A 20,654-nucleotide genomic window follows, 5' to 3' on the forward strand; every position below is an offset into this window, starting at 1 on the left:
ATAAGAAGTCCAACGATTGAAAATTCTCAGAAGTGTTTCTCAACTTTCGGGTTATTATGAATTGATGTCCCCCCAATCGTTGGGTGGTAAAAGCTAGCAGAAGGAAGGAGATTTAAAAAAACTCAAAAAAAGAAAAAGAGGATTGGGCTTGGGCTTGGGCTTGGAGAATGGTATGAAATCAGATCTAATAAAAAGTCCAATGATAGGAAAATTGGTTAAAAAGATTGGGCAGGTAATAAGAAGCCCCATGATAAAAACTAAAAAACCAAAATTCCGTAGATTGAAAATTCTCAAAAAGGCTTACAAGGATTGGGCATGGTTCATGGGCGCGCTCAAAAAGAGAAGGCAAAGTCTGCTCAAAAAGAGAAGGAAATTGTGAATCTGCTTTTTTCGTTCAGCTTTTGTATTCTCTCTCAAATTGGATTTGCACTTGGTTTGCTTAGTCGGACTATTGGAGTATCATGGACGAAATCGACGACAGGGATGAGGAGGAATTCGGATTCTCGAGAAACTATTTTCTGGCGAAGGAATTGGGCGGTTCCGGCAAGAAGTCAACTAACAAGCTCTCCGATATTGGCCTCGTTGACGAACAGGTGCCCTTTCAATTTCATCAATTGACATCTAATCGAATTTGTGTTTTGTTTGTATAAATTTCCCAAATGAATGTGCCTTTATTGTATTTTTTTTTTATTTTTAATGCGCAGGAACTGAGAGCAGCGATGGCTAACTCTGAACCTAAACATGAGAAGGAGGTTTCGGCTTTGATGGAAAGTTACAAGAGTTTATATCCTCAGTGGGTTTTTGAGTTGAGGTATGCATCTTGATCTAGTGGATTATACAAGGCGAAACGGTTGCTTTATATATATAATGAATTTGTTTGGTTTTCAATTCTTTTACCGGTTTCAGGCTTTCTAATAAATCGTTTTATATGGTGCTATATATTATATTGGGTATTTCACGGTCTTGAGGAGCATTGAAATGAATTGGAGATAATTATGAATTTATGACGATTAGATTTCCTGGACGTGATAATTTACAAAATTGGAATATAGAGTAAAATATATGCACATACGGGCACTTATCTCTTTGATGATTTTATGAAGTTTAGATGGAACTTGTCAAAAGTTATATGAACTCCCTCATCAATTGTATAGAGAACTATTGTTTGTAATACACCGTTCTGTTGAAAGAAATTAAGTTAAGCTCTTGTTCTATCAAAACTTCTCTGTCTTCTTCTCACGGTCCTTCCTCCCTTTCTTCTTTTATACTGTGTGATCAATCATGTATGCATTACTTTTGTTTTACTCAGTTCCAGACTACTTTTGTAGTTGATCTCTTTTCTTTCAATAGATTAAAATAGACAAGGTTGGTTCCTGAACTTAAGCATTAGTTTTTTGTTCTTTTCTTTATGACACGCCAATATTCTTTTTCTTGGGTTTTTTTGTCATTTGTAAATTGATTATGTCTGCAGGATATATCACACAAATTTGCTATTGTTTAGGCAGCCTACCTTATTTTACCTTTTTATATGCCATTCATTTCTCATTTCTCATGTGTCAGATGTGGTTTTGCCCTTCTTATGTATGGATTTGGATCTAAAAAGGCCTTACTTGAAGACTTTGCATCAATTGCATTAACGGAGTATTCTGTGATAGTAATCAATGGCTATCTTCAGTCAATTAATATAAAACAGGTATGATTTACTTAAATTCAGTTCCAGTACCATATATAATTACCGACATTGACTCGTGTGCACTGCACCCACACATATTTTCCACTGCTTTTCTCGTATGCAGTTTGGACTTTCAGTAGTTCTGTTTTTTAGCATTTGGTGATTTTCTGCTTTTGCACAGTCACATTTTTTTATGCTTCAAATTCAGGTTGTGGTTGCCATGGCTGAAGTTTTGTGGGATCAATTGAAAAGCAGTGGAAAGACTACTTCAGCAAGCCTGGGCAAAGTTCAACAACCCTTTAGTTCTCGATCAATGGACGATCTTCTTTCATTTTTGAATGGATCAAGAAAGCATGAAAATGACTTTGATATATGCCTTGTTATTCATAACATTGATGGGCCTGGATTAAGAGACTCTGAAACACAACAGTATCTTGCACAAATTGCTTCTTGCTCCCATATTCGCATTGTTGCTTCTGTCGATCATGTGAATGCACCCCTTTGTAAGTATGTTTTCGTCATTGTTTGTGTTAATAATAAGTTAAAGTGCGGCAATTCCAAGTTCGCTATAATTGCTTCTGCCTTTTCTCATAAGTCCTCTTACCAAGTCATTGAGTATTTCAGTTACTGCACATATGGCCTTGAAACTTGAATTGTATAATCACTTTTAGATGATATGTTCTTTTACCTTGATGCATTAAAGTATACAGGATGTTTATTAAGTTCTTTTGTCATTAGGAATTAGAAAGTCTACATAGGGTGGCTTTGGATGTACTTTTTTATTTTAGCACCACGATTAGAGTTTAGTATTTTTGTCATTCTTCATGCAGTCCTACTACTAAAAGAGGAAGCCTTTCATTGTGATTATATTGTGATTGTAGCACCACTACTTGGGTTTGCTTGCTTAATACTGCTAAAAGTTTTTCTAGTAAAATCTCAGAAGTTTTTTACTCTATAGTTTGCCTCAAGGGAAGAAGAAAAGTCCAATGGCAGTTGTTTGCTTTGTTTACAGTGTGGGACAAGAAGATGGTCCATACGCAGTTTAACTGGTATTGGAATCATGTTCCGACCTTTGCACCGTACACTGTTGAAGGAGTATTCTTTCCTCTGATTCTGTCTCATGGTAGTGCCAGCCAAAGTGCCAAAACAGCCACAATTATTTTACAAAGTTTAACTCCTAATGCCCAGAGTGTGTTCAAAATTCTTGCAGAGTATCTGCTGTCGCATCCCGATGAAGAAGGTAAGTAGTAGCATTGTTTGAAAGAACATCAGCTATAAAACTTTTCATCTTTATGTGTTCTCAGATTCATATTATTATATCTTTCAGGGATGCCAATTGATAGTCTGTACTCAATCTCCCGTGAGCGTTTTATTGTAAGTAGCCAAGTTACATTGAATTCTCATTTGACAGAATTCAAAGATCATGAGTTGGTCAAGACCAGAAGAAATTCAGATGGCCAAGATTGCTTATATATCCCTCTTGCAATTGAAGCCCTTGCAAAGACTATATCTGAGATCAGTCAATAGTCGTGTGTGTGACAATTTCAGTGCCTATCTTGGATAAGTTGTGCAGTCTGTTTATCACTAAATCCAAAGACAAGCTACAAGGTACGATTAGTTCATTATTCTCCGTGGGTCTGGATCACTTTAAAGATTTTACCTCATTAGCAAAAATGGTGACTTAGAGAATGGTAAAGAAATACACCAAGTTCTACAGAACTACAGAAGGGTTGAGGCACTATGGTTTATTTAAAACTTTTCAAGTCATGTTTAAATGGTGGCACAGATGTTGTTCACATAAGCATGATCATTGAATTGCTTGTTTGAAGTTGGAGGTCCCTGCTTGTCAGTTGTCAACGGCGTAATATGCTCAATTTAACAGTCTGCAATCTCGGTCAAGACTCATTTCTTTTGTTTTGATAAGCATATGATAAATCACCCATTCGCACGAAATGGTACTTCATTTTTTTTTTTTTGTTTCTTTCAAGCCCCTGATTTCGAGGCAAAAGACCTTCAAACTGCTACAATGTGCATGCAAATTTACAGGCAATTCTAGTAGTGAATCGGAACCAACACCCATAACAGGATCAACCTCCTTTGCATATACAAGCATCCTGTTCTGGTCTTCAAAAACCTGACAATATTAAGCAAATAATTTAGGCAACCATTAACGAGAATAATTTTCAACTTGTATACTCTGAACAAATTGGAGCCTGGCGGGACTTGATTAGTTTAATTATAAACACGACATACTTGTCATGGCCTAGGGTACTAATACATCGGAACCAAGCTGTTAATTTTCCTGTTGGTAACACTTGAACTTAAGACCTAACCAATATATCATGGACTAGGAAGACATACCTCAAGATGGTTTTAATACATGCACGTCTTCCTGGATTACAATCATATTGCGATCCTGAAAATAAAAAATAAAAAATAAAAAATAAAAAATAAATTCAGGTCCCAATAGCTATGACAAATCATGCCACCTCCCTAATAATTGATTGATGGTAATATCACACTTTGCAAGTTAAATGAGTGACATGTCAACATAAATGAACTGAGATACTCGATGATGAAAACATGAATTTTACACACTGTAGATGGTGATCAAGCTTGGTAGCACGTGTTGCTTTTAGTGTCTTATCCCTTCTATTAGAGCATCCCAAACAATGTCCTTATCCCTTTCCCTATCCCTAAATTTATGGTCACCCTGCAGGTTCCCATTCCCATTCCCCCCTTTCATATTCAAAAGTAGAGAATGTAAGTGATACCTTACATATTAAGCAGATAACCACCACAGGGAACAAAAAAATGGCTGATGTCGTGGCCACAATAGAATAAAAGCAACATAAATAGTACTATACCATCCCTTCAGACAGATGGAACTTTAAGTCAATATAAAATTATCAAAGATGTTTTAGTGCCAAATTTTATACTTCTTGTGTTTCATTGGGGAACATAATCTTTTTAGCACACAATGCTACTGTCCAGATTTGGTTATGTCAGCATCTAAGATGAGCAGCTACACACGTGAAAGAAAAAGACTAACCACATCACATATGGGGATTTGGTTGCGCCAAAAATGAAGTGGTGGTACAACTAGTCTCCCTGCAGTATATGCAAATAAATATACAGCTTAGTAAGCAAAAAAGCAAATGTAGAGAAAACAATAATTACTCATAGATAACATTAACAATAATTACTCATAGATAACATTTAGATAATCTACAAAATGGCATGTCATACTATTTTAAGTAGGCTCCTTTTTAAATATGTTAATGAACAAGCTCGATTTTTATCTTTTTGCCTTCACTCTCATATATACTAACTACTAAGTATTAATAACATATATGAACAAAATGATTTAACAAACAAGTTTTTATTGCAAGCTGCAAATAGCACTGATTTGAAATAACACAAATGTAAGCCTGGACATGTGTTCATTCATTTAATCTGCCCCTTGCTTACTTATATATTTGAAGTTCATAAATCCTTTGTTTAAGTACTTGTGACCAAGTTCATCAGATATCCATGAACAAGGACCACTCTTGGCTTGACAAAAATCATGTATACCCTACTTTTCAGCAAGTGAAGCCTAGAAAGTGGAAAGCGAGATATCATTTTACATTTGATAGCTGATATTAAAATCACCTGATCTGGATCTTTTACTGCTCAGGGATTCTGGGGAAACAATACATACTTCTCGTTTCTGAATAAGAGGACTTACCTGAGTAGACATTAAAATGAACATCATATTAAAAGAAAACCAGAAAAAGACAAGTGTATATATCAATAAATATATTTAGACAACCAACTTAACAAAAAATTGAAACTACCATTCAAAACCACAAGCAAAGGGAATAACTAATTACACATAGAAAACAGGCAACGGCTTACATGCGAATCAAAAATGATTTTCCTTTTAGATTTGTTTGCCGATAAGTGTTGTATCTTCCCTTTGCTTTTTGGTGTCCCCGACAAATTTCTTGACATTTTTCTGACAGACTGACTGGGTGTTGCCTCTGATGCTTCAATTTTCACCCTAGAGTGTACAACTGATTGTGATGAATAGCCCTTGGGTCTTTTGTCATCAGGGAGCGCAGCTACCTCTCTTATAAACTTTTTGTCTTTATCCTTCATGGAGCATCTGGATACAGGGTTCTTCTCTCTGTTTCCAACTATTTCTCAACTGCATCATGGGAACTGACATGGTGGTGTCAATATGATTTCCAGAAAATTCTGGAATCTTACGATTGCCAACAGCAGGAGATCTAGACCTGGATTCATGAATAACCCCAAGAAAGACATCGGAAATGTTTGAATCATTGACCCCACACAAATTATCATTGATACCTAGTATCACACCGTCAGGGCCCTTGGGCAAGGGTGCATTCTTCCTACTCCATTTTAGCTCAGTAGCATTTCTGCCATCCTCCTTTTCCTTGTCTTTCGATCTATTTTCCGGTGCTGTAAGTTGTTCTGTGCCTTCAAGGTTAACATCTGAAAATTTGGAATCTATACTGACACTTACTTCATCAGCAGATCTTGGAAATCTAGCTGCATTATGATGCAAGTTAGAACTTTCCAAAACATTAATTGTGATTTTCCACATACATATTGAGACTAATCTTTTCCTAAGGTTGATGTCATACCTATCTTCATTAACATCCTTGAACTTACTCAAAAGTCAAACTAATTTAGATTCTTTAAAGCCTGCAATCATAGGAATTTCCAAACAGACATAGAGGAAAGGAAAACAATGGAAAGCAATTCTTGTGAGTGACATATATGAAGAAGAAAAACACATTGTAGAATCTAAGTATTGACTAACCACAATGACAATGTATTCCACAACCAGGTTTGGTAGTTACTTTCTCCGCGGTAGAGATGTTTCCGAAACCAATGCCCTTAGAAGACTCTTCCCTGAGATACTTTTTAGCATATTCTTCCCAGTACGTTGGAAAACCAAATGAGAAATGACTAAAAACCTGTTCAAGTGTAAAGGATAAATGTAAATGTCCAGTTTCAGCAAGAAAAAAAATTACAATGAATTAGTTAAAGAACATTCATGCATTTATGTGTTTTTTTATGTTAGTCCACATGCTTAAGAGTTTAGATAGTAATTGCAAGTTGGGTTTTTTTTTTGTTCCTCTTTTCTTCGAAGAGAAATCCCAGCTGCTTGATGTACATTGATGACCTAACAATTTTCAGGTGCTGATACTTTTTGGAACATTCTTTTTTGCAGAGCAACTCAAAATGGGAGCTAAAAGTTTTCACTAGGTTCTGATTGTGTACGGCTCAAATATTAATAGAACTCAGGAAGACAAACTACTTTGGAGGTCGTCCAAAAACAATATCTTTACCTTCAAGTCTTATTACAAGAAATCCTTAAGGATAATCACAATCTCGGCAACAAAGTCTTAGATGTTCTACTCTTGGACTCCTTGTAGCCTCTGTTTGCACCTTTTTGGTGCCTTACTGCCCCTTTTAATACAAATTTTCCATTCAAAAAAAAGGATTCATTTACATATTGTGTTTTGACAGAATTTAGCCCAACACACAAGCTCGTGAGATTGTAGGAGAAACTTAATTCCTCACTACTGTTTATGCTGCTCAATGCATGTAATTGCTAAAGTATAAGGACAAAGGTAAGCATGTTTCCAAAAATCTAAAAATTCTAACAATGATAACCAAGGGAACATTAAATTCTAATCTCAGCCATAGAAGATGAAGTAGGCATAGGACTCCAATAGTGTAAGTGAATTACCTCGGAAGGAAACCCGTTTTCTACGGTACGCAACTTGTTCATGAAGCCTTGGATCATGATACAAATCCCATCGGCTGTCTCGAGGGTGAAGACATCAAATCTTCTGGTAATGGGTGCAGAGTAAAACACTCTCACTTATTGCTGCCTGTGGAGTAAACAGCAAAAGCGAGCATTCTTAAAATGGAAAGGAAAAAAAAAAATTCCCATATGCCTTTGCCAATATTTCTTCAAAATCAGCCAAAATGCATTACAAATACTTATAACGGACAACCATTGGACTGCTAAGAAACATATATGTACAAGATTAAATGGACCAATATAAACCAATACGACTTGAGCAATCACAAAGTTACAACAATTTGGATTCATCTAAACTATTAAAGAAACTATCGCTCCCCTTCTTTCGAAAGAAAAACTAATTCCATCCCCATGACCCCAAAATTTTTATCAAAAAAATGAGAAACTTAATAACAAACACGAGCAAGGCACTTCAAACTTCAAAGAGTTATAACTTAAAACAGAACCTGAGTTGCAAGACTATTAAGGATTGGAAAAAAGAAGACGAAAGAGATCATACCCTCTGGATGTGAAGCCCGCGACAGCCAATCTTTTCCCCTCAAAGTCCTTGTCGGCTTTAATCAACCACCAATCCTGCAAGCACACCTTTCCGAGACACATAACAATTAAAAAAATCAGCATCAAGTATAGGAGACAAACAAAAATGTTAAAACACACAGTTTTCTGGAAGTAAGATGAGCAGCCATCTTCATTGTTTCCATCGTTGTTGTTGGGGACACTTTGTGTGGGGAGAGGAGACGAAGCCATACAGATTTCAAAGGTGTATTGAATTTGATTGAGAAACAGAGCTTCCACTTCCACTTGTCATTTCCAAATTAGGGTTTGAAGGGTTTTTAAGGATTTCTTTTTCCCGCTAAGAAATACTGGGCACGCCATTGCCTTGTTGGCTTTCTTGTTATTGTGTGATTGGCCACGCCACACGAGTGTTTTTAAAAACGAATATAGCAATTTTAAAATCCCTTGCCAATTGCCATGCCATGGAGTTTAGCCGGAGATTCTCTTCTAAATCTACGGCTGCGTCGTCTTTTTCCGCTGCTAATACTCCGGCTACTGCTGATTTTGTTTGTATTTAGCTACATTTGATGATGGCTGAGCTGATGCAGTAATATCTTGACGGATGGTAATCTTTGCTGAATATACACGGCCGAGAGTTTTCCCTGGCAGGCAGAGTCTCGTGGAACTCACCCACCTAGAACTAGAAGCCGCTGATACAGCTTATCCATTGATCTGGAGGACACAGTGTCATCGGTGGACTAAATGTTTTGCTTCTGGAAATTTCAGAAATTAGGCTAATCCGTCCGTCAAATTTCATTTGCTTGTAACTATAGACTGGTGTAATATCTTCACACTAAAGCCTTCAATATGTTTAACAAATGGCCAAGGTTGCTCCTCCAATGCAATGGCCATGCTGACTTGCATTACATAATTTTTGTGCTCCCCCTGTTTTCTGTTGCATTATCTGTAGTTTCTACAATCAATTCTTTGGGAAAGCTTAGCTCTAGATTTGAGCTTGTCAAATGTGCACAATAACTCGTTTAATGGAATTTCATCAACACAAACTAAAAATTTATACCCACGGCCAAAGCTTAATTGGCATATTGCCTCGCTGTATAAGGACAACTCCCAATTATAGTACAACCATTATAGATCTGAAAGACATGGAACCTCTTGGTATAGTAAACTATAGATATAAAGGAAGAAACAAATCGCGTATTGGGAACTATAGATAAAAAGGAAGAAACAAAGCAGTAAATCAATTGATGAATCCTTATGGTACGTCTGGCTTAAAATTGCCCAGGAAAATAGCTACTTTCTTGTGCCCTCTGAAGGTGGAGCCTTAATGTATAGTTGCTCATCTGCACCCAAACAAGAAATCACATCATGTCTTCTAAACAAGAAAGTGATTATGCAAACCATCCCTTGCTAATGCTTCGCAAATAGCACAGTTTCCTCAGAAAGTAAACAGCCTGCATCCCTTGTATAAACACATGGCTATGCACTAGCGAGACAAAAAACCACTACTCTTATTGACCAAAACACAATATGCTGCAAGAACTCATCATGCAAAGTGAAGGCAAAGGTCAACTGGTTAACCTTGCTGTTGAGTAAGATGGACAAGCTTAGCTAAAACCATGGCTACAATATGAACTAGAGCAGAATAGATACTGCAAACCTAACATCCATCCAAATGAATTTCAAAACATCATCGTCATGGAGATAATAACGACCATGATACCATAAAGTGATAAACCCAGATAGTCAAAAGAAGATTACCTCTAAATTTCTAACTTTTTCTTGGTATTGGTTTAGCACAAGCTTTATATGTTGCACTTCACTTGCCTTATCCTCTCGCTCCAAATTGCGCTCTTGCTGAATTGAAACAGCTCTCTTTAAGATTGATTGTCATTTAACAAACTCAGTAGATGCACTTTCAGCAAAGAATGGTCCATCTGCTCCATGAAAACAGAAGCAGATAATTTTTTTCAAATGAACAAAATAACCACTTTGGCAAATATTACACATGATATCTTCCAACCCACAAAGAAGAACTGCAGAGACAAAAGTTTTCGCAACCTCTTTTGATGCCCTAGAGTGGGCAACTATGCTCCCTTCAAATGAGTCCAAAATCGTGGCAGCATGTCCCCTAGCATTATCAAGATCCGTAGAGTTCATCATCTCATGCACAAATAAATCCACCCACTTGGACCCATCCATTGTATTTTCATTATCAAAGGTTATTGCACCATCCCTAACACCTTCAGCCTCTTGCTCAGACCTTGGACTACCTGGTCAGCATATAACAAAAAGCACACAAGTAAGCTGGAATGGACCAACAGTTTGGACATTTATAACAATAAAGGAAAAAAACTCATTAAGAAAGACCTTACATGTAACTGAATCTTGACCAGGGATATCAGCAGTATTTCCGATCCTTGCAGAACAAAAGCTCTGTGACTTATTCCTTTCGACAGCAATGCCAAATAAAATTGCACGCAAACTCTCCGTTGCATCTTTAACTTTGTTGTCATGGTTTCTAAGAGTGGATTTTACCGATGGGATACAATTAAACAAAGGGATACTCAAGGTACAAAATATTTGACAATCTTGATATTTCTTTGAAACTCTTACACACTGAACAACTCGTGAGCAACACAGTCTAGTTCAAGCAATAAAGAAACCTCCAATCACCATCACACGTCAGAAGGAAAATGAACAACAAAGACAACATTAATCATAAATACATATAGATAATAGATAGTTGCACAATGTGATGAAAACAAGTCGGACTAAATACAGAACCAAATTATAATGCAGTTGCTTGTATTAAACCCACAATCAAACCAAGCTTAATGAAAAACATGAATTGGAAAAAAATTGTTGTAATTATGCACCAAAAGCAAGGATTATAGGTAGCAATTAACAAACGAGGCCCACCTCAGGATCTACGTCCGGGAACATCTGCAGCAAGGCCGAAACGACGTCTTCTGATCCGGACCCGAATTCCATAGTCCGAGTCGGGGATCCAAAATAAGAACGCCGGGATCTCTTGGCCGAAGAAGAAGAGGATCCGAAGATCTCCTCAAACGCCACCCGCTTCCCGCAAATCCCCGCAGACATAGCAACCTTAAAACCCTAGGGTTTCTCTTTATTTATTTACTTTTAGTTAAAAAATGTAAAAAGAATCGCAGAACCATTGATCTTTCTAGCCCAGACTTCTAGTTATCAGTATTATGTGATTATTATTCGTTTTGGGTTTTTCGTTCTCGTATCAATTGGGCTACGTAGAAACCTTCAGGGTAGATGCAAGAAAAAAGTGGTACAACCCATCACCAGTGGTGGGAAAAAAATTTGATTTGGGGTTTGACAATATCATAAATTTACGAAATCAATAATTATATAATTTTAAATACAAAACAAGTTAATAGAGACATTAGTTGAGAATAAAATAAAATTATAATAAGTCATCTTATATCATCAATCAATCTCTATATGGTTCGAATAATGAGAAGATATATCATTTATATGTAATAAATTCGAATATGGGTTTAAATCGAACGAGAGTTTTGTGTTTGAATCTTGACTCGGTTTTATATCGAACAAATTTTTTGTGTTTAAACTCTATTTTGTACATATAACTAATAGGACCCCTAACTAATATCCAAAATTGGTTTAATATGATTCGAACAAATTCGATTATCCGGATCGAATAAAATTTTGGCATTGCACCACATAAGACTGATAAGAGAATGAGGGATTCGAAAACACATTTGGTTTTATTTGATTGTCCAGTTTAGAAAATATGAGATTACTTGAAACAACTTACAAAAATTGAAAAACAAAATTTTTTTAAAAAAAGATGGAGAACAGAAAAATCAAAAAACAAACCAAAGCAAACAATCCTCTATATTTTGTTTATTTCCCTGCAGCTTATTCATTGTTTCTCAAGCCCAATTCGGAGGGCTCCTTTTAAAAATAAATAAATTAAAGACCCGTCTAATTTTTGTTTTCCTCTTCAATTTTGGCCATGAAATTTTTTTTAAAAAAGTTCAAGAAAATTTATAGTGGTTTGAATCTAATGGTATTCTCATATATTTAATCAAAAATCGAATCCATTTTTTTTTTAAAAGAAGTAACAAATATGAATTACTTAAAAGCGTTAGATGCAAATTGTGTAACACATATTATTTTATTTTAATTAATGTTCTGACAATCGAGAGCACGATGGAACTGTTAAGATCTTACAAACTTTTCATTGAGAATTTTTAGTTTTTATTAAAAATGGCTACTTATAAATCAGATAATCCATTAGCTCATGAATATAATGTATCTATTAACAGCAACGTTAATATCGAATATAAAAATAAAAAAGAAAGGCAACGTTAATGCGACTAGGGCTTTGGGAATATTCTAGTCTGCCACTGCCAGCCACCCCTTGACGGCCCATTGAGTCGCTTTTAGCTTCTTGTAGTCGTGGGTCGTGAGAGATATGGACTCGATTCCCGCGGGCCCTTTCTTGGATTTTCTTTTTGGGACTTTTGGAGGCCGGTACACCAGATTATACTTAATTGTAAAAAAGTGCAGTCACTAAAACATCCTTTTAAAAAAGTACACTGGGATCATCTTTTACCAAAATAACCTCAAATTTGATTTTCTCTCTCCACGAATTGTGATACAATAGTGATACTTTTAAATAGAAGATCCAATTTAGTGTTCAATTTATATCTTTTGCTTATAAAATGATGATATAAATGTTAGAATGTAAATTTGATTGCATTACATGTCTTTCTAGTTCAATTATGTCATTTTAGTGGATTTTTGGTGTTGGTGATACTATAGTGATACATCTCTGCAGCTGTAAATGTTTTTCCAAAACGAGCAAGAGATGTACAAACCAAGAAAAGAAAACCAAGAAAGGAAAAGTGATTAGGAAGAAGAAGTATGCATATTGGTTCAATTACATCATTTTAATGAATTTTTGGTGTTGGTGATACTATAGTGATACATCTCTACACTTATAAATGTTTTTCCAAAACGAATAAGAGAGGTAACCAATAAAAGAAAATCAAGAAAGGAAAAGTAATTAGGAAGATGAAGTATGCATACTAGTTTCATTGTATCATTTTAGTGATTTTTTGGTGTTGGTGATACTATGGTGATACTATAGTGATACTATAGTGATACATCTCTGCAAAAAACGAATCAGAGTTCAGATCTGCAAAAAAACAAAGCACAACCCAGATTGAACAACGAAGCATCGTCCAGATCTGTCAAAAACAAGGCAGAGCAACTCGACGCAGTCCAGATTGAGCAACGACGAAGAAGGCGATGAAGAGAGGAGAAACTCGACCAAAAACGGAGAAGAAGGCAACGAAGAACAAATTCAGATCGAGAACAAGAAGAAGAAGAAGAAGAAGAAGAAGAAGAAGAGAAAGAAGGAGATAACTTTTAGTAGAGAAGAATGAGAGAAAGAGAGGAAGTTGGATAGTTGGAGGGAGAAGAAGAAGAAGAAGAAGAAGGAGGAGGGTATTGTAGGTATAAACTAAAAAATATCTTAAGTCAGATGACCAAATTACCCTTAAATTGTACTTTTTTACAATTTTAAAAATGTCCATGACCTTTTTACAATTAAGTTGTCTAAAGTGCTCTTATTGCCAATTGTCCGTTTCTTTTTCTTTACACTGGTTTGGCCGTATGGGGATTATAAAATGTACTGTTTACCTACCGAGTCGAGTTTCCTGACTGACTTAAGCTGAAGAAGAAGATTTGGCGATTGCTTCGACCTTTCAACTCACTGCCTGTCACAGTATGATTTCTGAATCCTCTTCTTCTCGATTGCTTCACGTTACATTGAATTTGATCTTAAATAAGTCAATCATGTATGCAATATGGTCTGTGAATCTCAATCCAATGGTTCCGATGCTATTGGATGCAGTCTCTTTTTTTTCTTGTATATTGTTCCAATAATCTTAGCCACGATGCTGATCTACTTTCATATGCTTGCATTTGTTGCCACAGATGATCGATGATCAAGATCTGGGCTTCTTTGCCAATTTTCTTGGTATCTTCATTTTCGCACTGGTAATTGCTTATCATTATGTAGTGGCTGATCCCAAATATGAAGGGAACTAAGAGTCTTTTTGTTTTCTTTGACCGAGTGCTTTGCAATTGGATGTGAATTGTTTTAGTTGAGATGTCTCTTCACAGCTATAAATTTTAGTTTATTTTATTTTGGTAGACACTTCATATCCATATATGTCGTTTTATGTGCTTTATGTTTGAAACTTAACAGCTATAAATTTTAGTTTAGTTTAGTTTTGTTTCTTGGGCTGAATAACTGGCAATGCTGCTTTTGCAATTTTCCTAGACGAGGGTTCTGGTTGTGTTTGAATCTCTGAATTTAGGGACCACAGGTGGTGGAATCAGTGATATTGTGATGGTGGAACATGCCAAATGTGGTCTTAGAAATATGTTTTTAGGTTAGGAGATTCTGAGTGGAAATTTCTTTCCACTTGGTTTCACAACTTGATTCATAAAAATAAAAAATAAAAAAATCGAGTTAAGCTTTATAATAATGTTCATAGAGAAGGTAAGGCACAAATGGTGGAATTTGTTTGAGGTGAATTAGAAAATCCTTTGATTTACAAATAGCATGGCGAAAGGCATGCTTCCTTTGTTCCCCTACGTTCGAGAATTTGTTCCAACCGATGTTGCCTTGTGGCAAAACCGCACAAGGCATATAGGCAAGGCATATGAGGCTTATGAATATACAAACTGCTGGGGTAACCTTGCATATCCTTGTGCTTCTTACTAAACTTACATAGTTACATTTTATGCTGTAGATGTATGTTACTCGGTAGCCAATGCTTTTAAAAGTTAATAATGAGTAATTTAGCAGCTCTTCTCTTGCACATTGCATAACAGCATCAACTTCTTATGTCACTAGGAGTTGTAGTGTTGGATTATTTTGTGTGCACCGCAGTCATTGTGCAGGAAATCTCACGCAAATTAATGTGTCTGGTCGGATTCTCCCTTTTAACTAGTTCATTTATTTCTTTCTCAATCTCTATGATTTCTCTCATCAGCCCACTGATGCAGAATCCTAAGCCACTTAGACAAATAGCCAGCTGTCTCTCCTGCTCACCGTTGCTGTCGTTGGTATGAATTCTGTTAGCTATTGCTTTAGGATGTTGAAGAAACGAGTTTATGATCTCCTCCACCTCCCCTTCATCTGGACCCAACTTCCTAGTCACATCTTGCGATGGTTTTCCCAGCTCAACATCATGAGACATGTTTTTCTTTTTCAACTCTTTTTCAAGTACTTCAAGGGACTTGATCGAAACTACATCCCTTAAGCATTTAAGTGCAGAGCTAACCTTTTCCTGGAAAAGGTCTAGATCATCATTGACATTATCTTGGATCGCCTGCCAAGGCTCTTCAAATGTCTTTGATTCTTGAGAGATGTATTCGATTGTGTAGGATGCAAATAGTAGTAGATCTGCCATCTTTGATATAGATCCCAGGAGCTTGTCATAACAATCACAAGGAAATGGCAAGAACCAGAAACTAGGCTCCAACTTCGCCTCGTTGATGTAGTTTTCTAGTTCATCAAGATGGGATTCCAACAACTTCTGCTTTTCCCTCAAGGCCAGTGACTTGGAATCCAGAGTCCCCTTTTGGCTGCTGCAAAGGGTTATCTCTTCTATGCAATCTTGAAGTGCTCCTAAGGTTTGTGAAAGTGCTGCTTTCCCAAGCGTTGCTGCTCTTGTTGGCTCCAATAGAATCTGGACAATGATGAAGCTAATCAATCCTATGGATGCCTCTGTGATGCGGGCAATTGCAAAATCACTTGTAGAGCCATAACCTTTCCTCCCAAGTATCAATAATGCCCCTATTACTGCTGAAATTGCTCCAGCTTGGCCATACATCCTGCTATATCTCAGAAAACTAGTGAAAACAATCCATGGCAGGAGAGGTAAGATCTTCAACTCCAAAAATCTGCCAAAAATAAAGCAGCATAAGATTCCGTAGACTGATCCCATTGCCGTTCCTTGTGCTCGGGCATTTGCAACCGTAAATGTCGCTTGTCGTCTGGCTGCAAAACTGATAGCAATTGTAAGCCCTGACCAGTAACCGTTTCCTTTATCATATATCAAACCAAATAGCACAGCAAGTCCCAGAGAAAGGGAACATTTGGTTGCAAAAATCAGTCTTTCGCTACTTGCTTTTATAATCTGACTATCCCTGAACCTTTTGAGAATGGATGTAGCTTGATTTTTCGAATCGCCTGTTTCTTTCGCATCTGAATTCTGTGGATTCGCTGGTGTACATGTTGGAGGTCGACTGATGTGCGAGTTATCTTGGAGGAGTTCCATGCAGTAGAGAAAGAAGAAAGACGGGAGGTCTTCGTGGGTTGTGGCGTTTATTCTGTGTAGCAATGAGTAGGGTTGCTCAGAAGTTTCTCCCTTCATCTCTGGGACTGTTGTGCTGAAAGGTGTAAAGCACTTGGCATGCTCTAGCTTTAGGTTTATGTTTGCTTTCATGCTCTGTAAAACATGTCTTAGCTCTTCATCAATGATGCCAACGGGGAAGGAACGTTGAGAGTTTATTGCAATTCCCATCCCTCTCATCAGGATTTCCACGCCCTGCAACTTTTCTCCTGGGTCGATGCAGCAGCGTTTGAAGAGACTAAAATTTGGTTTCTCCCACTGCACACCTACCTGTTCACAAGGTAACAATTTCAGCTGATTGAACAAGTGAAAGCTCAAGTTCAGCCAAGGGTAGATGACTTACTTGGTTATGTTTAATGCTTTGAAGATGTTTGGATCCAGCTTTAGAAACAAAGTTTGATTGGGAAGTTAAGCCAGCTGCAGTTGGTTTATCTTCAGCAGAGAGGGCTTCCACAAGGAGATTCAATCTTTCTGAAGCATTCTCAGCATATAATCTACATGTTCTCCTGACCTGCGAATACAATGACAGGTATCAATGCCATCCTAGCTTCTTCTCTATTCAATTTTCCTAAGTAATATTGAGAATCCTTTTGGTTAAACGGTTAAAGGACTCCTGCAATGCCTTGCCACCACGTTGTGGAGAGCCTGTTTCCCTCCTGGAACCCGTGTCAGTGTCTGCTTGGATTAAACAGTCATATTCTTGATCCTCGTCCTTGTAGGTTTACCTGCTGATGCTGATCACTAGGCATTGTGGGTGCCAACTATGGGACATATACTCCATAATCCCACTTCACTGTTAAACCTCTTTTAGTCACCCATCATATGAAAGTGGGAAGATATCAACCAAATTCCTTCTGCCTTTTTTTTTTTCCTTTCTATCGATGGTTCCATGCGCAAAACATCAACGGGATTAGGAGTATAAACCCCGCGAAGAACAAAGTGCAGGATATGATCTCCACGAAGATATGGATGATCTTGACAAGCCATTATTGTGATTTTGGAACTTAGCATGTTCATGTGTTATGCTGTTCAACAGGTTGATGGGCTTGCAATGGCTTTAGTGGGCTATTGATTTCCAATATGGGATCCAGTAATTGGATATGGCATCACTTTTCCTGGATCCATTAAACAATTGGAAATTTGGAATGGACACATTCGACCTTCTGGATGGATCGACATATTATTAAAAGTCGAATCTGGTGTGGATTCTATTAGGGTCATCGCGTTCAGACAATAAGATACCTATCATGGTTCCCACAATTTTCGAAAAAGCCAATTGATTGTTTTGCTCATAATTTGGTCACGATCAATCTAAGTTTTATATTCGTCTCCAAAGTTGGTCAGTCTGATTAGGATTAAGATTCTGCTTTCTGCTATTTCATGGAATCTTAGAGAGATCAGGCTAGGTTAAATGGTTGATGCTTTCATGGTCAAAGAATCTCTCTTAGCTAGGACTAGGCCACCTGCCTGACTATCTATTGTCGCAGCAGGCCACAATATATAAAACATTCATGCATCCATATGTAGAGCTTCCTAATTGTCGCTTGATTTTCGATATGATATCTCATGGTTTTCTATATAATAGACTGAATAAAGTCCTCAAGTTTGAGCTTGAAACTACCAATAGTAGAACGTACCTCAAAGTAAGCCAAGCGAGGGAAGGGAAACAGCATAGCCAAGACAGAAGCCAAAGCTCCCAAGGCAGTATTCAAAGACACATGAATTGGGTGCATGAACACTCCTGCTTTTTCACCAAGAACTACAGCACCCACGTATACAATCACAAGCTGTCCAAAGGCAATCCGCTTGGTCATCATCGGAGTGGACTTTGGCAGGGCCACAAGAAAAGCACCCACAGCCACCGCCAGTGCCGCCAGTCCACGCGTGAACCTGGCCGGCCCAACTACATATAAAAGCCCCGTGGAAGGGATCATGACTTGGATTGTGGCATACAAAGCATGCCAACAGCCTCTCAAGGTTTCACCAAGAGTAGCGTCAGAGACGATTAGGATTGTTGTCACGTACGAGAAAGCTGGAAATGGGAGTAACTGGCGGACTGAGACGGGGCCGTAGAGGGCGATGCAGCCCACTATGGTGCAAGCCAGGGTGGTTCTTAAGGCTGAACCAAGGCGCATGCGAAACAAAGAGTGGGTTTGGTTGCTTGTCATTGGTCAAAATTTGGAGCTTGGTTTGGAGAGTTGGAAATTAGGAGGGTTTGTGGGAGAGCACTCTTATTTATATAGGTACTCTACAAAGGAGCAAATTAATGATCAGCTGTTGAAACAGGGTCGCGTTTGCAGGATAGAATTTGAAATGTGACTACAAATTAAAATGGAATATTCTAGTCTTCCAATTTCCAACAAGTTGGGGAGTGAGCTTGAACATTTTTTGTTTATAATAATAATAAATAAATAAAAGAGAGAGATGAAAATTGTAAGATTAATGAAAATTATAAGATTAATTATATGTTTTGAAGTGGTCATATATTTATTATTTAATGGAGCCAAATAAATTACAAAATAAAATAGGAAACACACCCAATTACTAATCTTCAATGCATTGTGACTCAAAAAGGGATTGATGGTTGTGATCAATGATAAGCAAATGGCAATTGCAGCGTACGAGAATCCCTGGACGACTCTCAGCTGGTTTGTGAAAGTCTCTCTTATTCTACTACTTTGACATGCATCCTCATCTTTGTACTCATTGTACCTGAAGAAAATTGCAGTTAACATTTTTTTTTTTTTTTGGATATTCTGTCGCTCAGACTCAAAGTAAAATCCTAAAATTCGGACTTATGTTTTAACGTTCTTTTGAAATATATTGGACCCATATCAGTGATTCCATTTGTCATTTTATTTATTCACATACACGAAAAGTACTCCGCATTCTAAATCCTTACTTGATTCTGCATATGAGAATTCATGGATAGATATATTCGGCATTATATATATACTCAGATGAATTATTAGGTGGAATCAATTCCATTCTACACCCACATAATGCTGAACCCAAACACCTGCAGAGAGAGATATACGCCAACCATATTCTTCTCCGGCAGGCACTTAATTCGCAATTGGCGCAACCGCTAATCAGCGGTATTGGGTCACATCGAAGTGACGTCATACTAATGACTTTAGAGCCTGATTGTCAGAATTCAACCAAAATATTGTTTTTGTCCTTGTCAAGGAAGATGTAATTAATTAATACCCCTTCTTATTAATACAAAATGAAAACAAAACAAAACAAAACAAAATCACCTCAGATCATGGTCTAAGAGGTGCAATGTTACAAAGAATAATCACCTTGTATATATATCAAATCCATGCGGACCTATGCCCAAACCAGACTATATCTTTAATGTGTTTGAGATGAGAATTTAAACAAGATCAACACATGCCACTTTCTAATGCACTATGGTCTCACATATATACCTAATCGCTGGCGTCCTCTGGAGGGAACTCATGTGCATTGATGCCCCGTCCATTCGGTGTTTCAGTACTGTTGAACAAATCCTAGTGGCCGGGTTGGGTTGATCTATATGTATATCCTCAATCCGAAAGGCTTTCTCACAAAGAATTCATCAAGCCAATCTCATTTACTTTTGACTAAAACTTGTTATTCTTTCTAGCTATTGTGAATGTGTTTTCTTTAATTACAGCAAAATTCGGAAAGTCTGAAATCCTGATCTCTAGCAATGAATGACATTTTCCGGAATTAATGAAAAGGAAGCTTAACAACCAGCCTACAAGGGTGAAGGGGCCTTAATTCCTTTATATTCACCGGTCTTTCCTTCTTTCTATCTTGAGTATTCTCAAGCCTTCAGCACATGTACGTTGTCATGTTGAGCACATAAGTGTCACAATTTAACTATGATAGAAGCAAAGCAATAGTACTCGAAGACTTATATATACGTGTTGTGTTCTGTCACGTAATTTATGAATGAATCCTACATTGTATATGTTTCTGTCACGTAATTAAATGCATCTAATTAATTGTTGAATCCAAAATGGCATGATTGTATGGGTTGAAGGAGTGACACGTTGGATTGCTTCGTGGGTCCATAATATTTACAGCCAACCAAAAATCTTCAAATCATATCGGGGTTCGCAACCTCCTACGGTGCATGGTGCTCCCTGTGCCCCAGGTCACGGGGCATCCTGCGGCCTATAACTACAACCAATTT

General features: G+C 37.3%; 4 protein-coding genes, 2 long non-coding RNA genes and 1 pseudogene across 7 annotated transcripts; 3 read left to right on the forward strand and 4 right to left on the reverse strand.

Annotated features, from left to right (window-relative positions):
* Positions 1–269: 269 nt before the first annotated feature.
* Positions 270–3,588, forward strand: LOC120012956 (origin of replication complex subunit 2-like). 2 transcript variants are annotated; one of them, XM_038864530.1, is made up of 6 exons: positions 270–593; positions 705–811; positions 1,561–1,693; positions 1,881–2,175; positions 2,685–2,912; positions 3,084–3,588. In XM_038864530.1, the coding sequence occupies exons 1-6, from the start codon at positions 462–464 to the stop codon at positions 3,197–3,199; spliced, it is 1,011 nt and encodes a 336-aa protein (XP_038720458.1). In that variant the 5' UTR covers positions 270–461; the 3' UTR covers positions 3,200–3,588. The 2 variants fall into 2 exon arrangements, with proteins under 2 accessions (XP_038720458.1, XP_038720457.1); XM_038864529.1 differs by having other exon boundaries at positions 274–593; positions 3,000–3,588.
* A 12-nt stretch (positions 3,589–3,600) lies between these two features.
* Positions 3,601–5,815, reverse strand: LOC120013753. The gene is made up of 5 exons (XM_038865684.1): positions 5,573–5,815; positions 5,327–5,402; positions 4,725–4,783; positions 4,034–4,088; positions 3,601–3,806 (listed from the first exon to the last, which is right to left on the reverse strand). Exons 1-4 carry the CDS (start codon positions 5,813–5,815, stop codon positions 4,035–4,037), a joined length of 432 nt encoding a protein of 143 aa, XP_038721612.1. The 3' UTR covers positions 3,601–3,806; position 4,034.
* A 275-nt stretch (positions 5,816–6,090) lies between these two features.
* LOC120012957 lies at positions 6,091–6,648 on the reverse strand. The gene is made up of 3 exons (XR_005471316.1): positions 6,507–6,648; positions 6,328–6,388; positions 6,091–6,232 (listed from the first exon to the last, which is right to left on the reverse strand). It is a non-coding gene; the product is annotated as an uncharacterized LOC120012957 (long non-coding RNA).
* Positions 6,649–9,069: 2,421 nt separating this feature from the next.
* Positions 9,070–11,252, reverse strand: LOC120013760 (annotated as a pseudogene).
* Positions 11,253–14,036: 2,784 nt separating this feature from the next.
* On the forward strand, positions 14,037–14,284 carry LOC120012237 (dolichyl-diphosphooligosaccharide--protein glycosyltransferase subunit 4A-like). The gene has a single exon (XM_038863564.1). It carries the CDS (start codon positions 14,037–14,039, stop codon positions 14,148–14,150), a length of 114 nt encoding a protein of 37 aa, XP_038719492.1. The 3' UTR covers positions 14,151–14,284.
* LOC120012236 lies at positions 14,079–18,850 on the reverse strand. Its single transcript, XM_038863563.1, has 3 exons — positions 18,106–18,850; positions 16,812–16,979; positions 14,079–16,738 (listed from the first exon to the last, which is right to left on the reverse strand). The coding sequence occupies exons 1-3, from the start codon at positions 18,634–18,636 to the stop codon at positions 14,981–14,983; spliced, it is 2,457 nt and encodes an 818-aa protein (XP_038719491.1). The 5' UTR covers positions 18,637–18,850; the 3' UTR covers positions 14,079–14,980.
* On the forward strand, positions 16,608–18,044 carry LOC120012238. Its single transcript, XR_005471237.1, has 3 exons — positions 16,608–16,749; positions 16,836–16,997; positions 17,188–18,044. It is a non-coding gene; the product is annotated as an uncharacterized LOC120012238 (long non-coding RNA).
* Positions 18,851–20,654: the final 1,804 nt, after the last annotated feature.

This window comes from Tripterygium wilfordii, chromosome 13 (assembly GCF_013401445.1).
Source record: "Tripterygium wilfordii isolate XIE 37 chromosome 13, ASM1340144v1, whole genome shotgun sequence".
Taxonomy (NCBI): domain Eukaryota; kingdom Viridiplantae; phylum Streptophyta; class Magnoliopsida; order Celastrales; family Celastraceae; genus Tripterygium; species Tripterygium wilfordii.

Coding starts and splice junctions, on each gene's coding strand:
- LOC120012956 (XM_038864529.1), top strand. CDS start 462: ATGGACGAAATCGACGACAGGGATGAGGAGGAATTCGGATTCTCGAGA. Junction 594..704: donor TTGGCCTCGTTGACGAACAG/GTGCCCTTTCAA, acceptor TTTAATGCGCAG/GAACTGAGAGCAGCGATGGC. Junction 2,913..2,999: donor GTCGCATCCCGATGAAGAAG/GTAAGTAGTAGC, acceptor TATATCTTTCAG/GGATGCCAATTGATAGTCTG.
- LOC120013753 (XM_038865684.1), bottom strand. CDS start 5,815: ATGAAGGATAAAGACAAAAAGTTTATAAGAGAGGTAGCTGCGCTCCCT. Junction 5,403..5,572: donor AAATCATTTTTGATTCGCAT/GTAAGCCGTTGC, acceptor ATGTCTACTCAG/GTAAGTCCTCTTATTCAGAA. Junction 4,089..4,724: donor AAATCCCCATATGTGATGTG/GTTAGTCTTTTT, acceptor TTTTATTTTCAG/GATCGCAATATGATTGTAAT.
- LOC120012237 (XM_038863564.1), top strand. CDS start 14,037: ATGATCGATGATCAAGATCTGGGCTTCTTTGCCAATTTTCTTGGTATC.
- LOC120012236 (XM_038863563.1), bottom strand. CDS start 18,636: ATGACAAGCAACCAAACCCACTCTTTGTTTCGCATGCGCCTTGGTTCA. Junction 16,980..18,105: donor CTCGCTTGGCTTACTTTGAG/GTACGTTCTACT, acceptor TTGTATTCGCAG/GTCAGGAGAACATGTAGATT. Junction 16,739..16,811: donor AAAGCATTAAACATAACCAA/GTAAGTCATCTA, acceptor CCTTGTGAACAG/GTAGGTGTGCAGTGGGAGAA.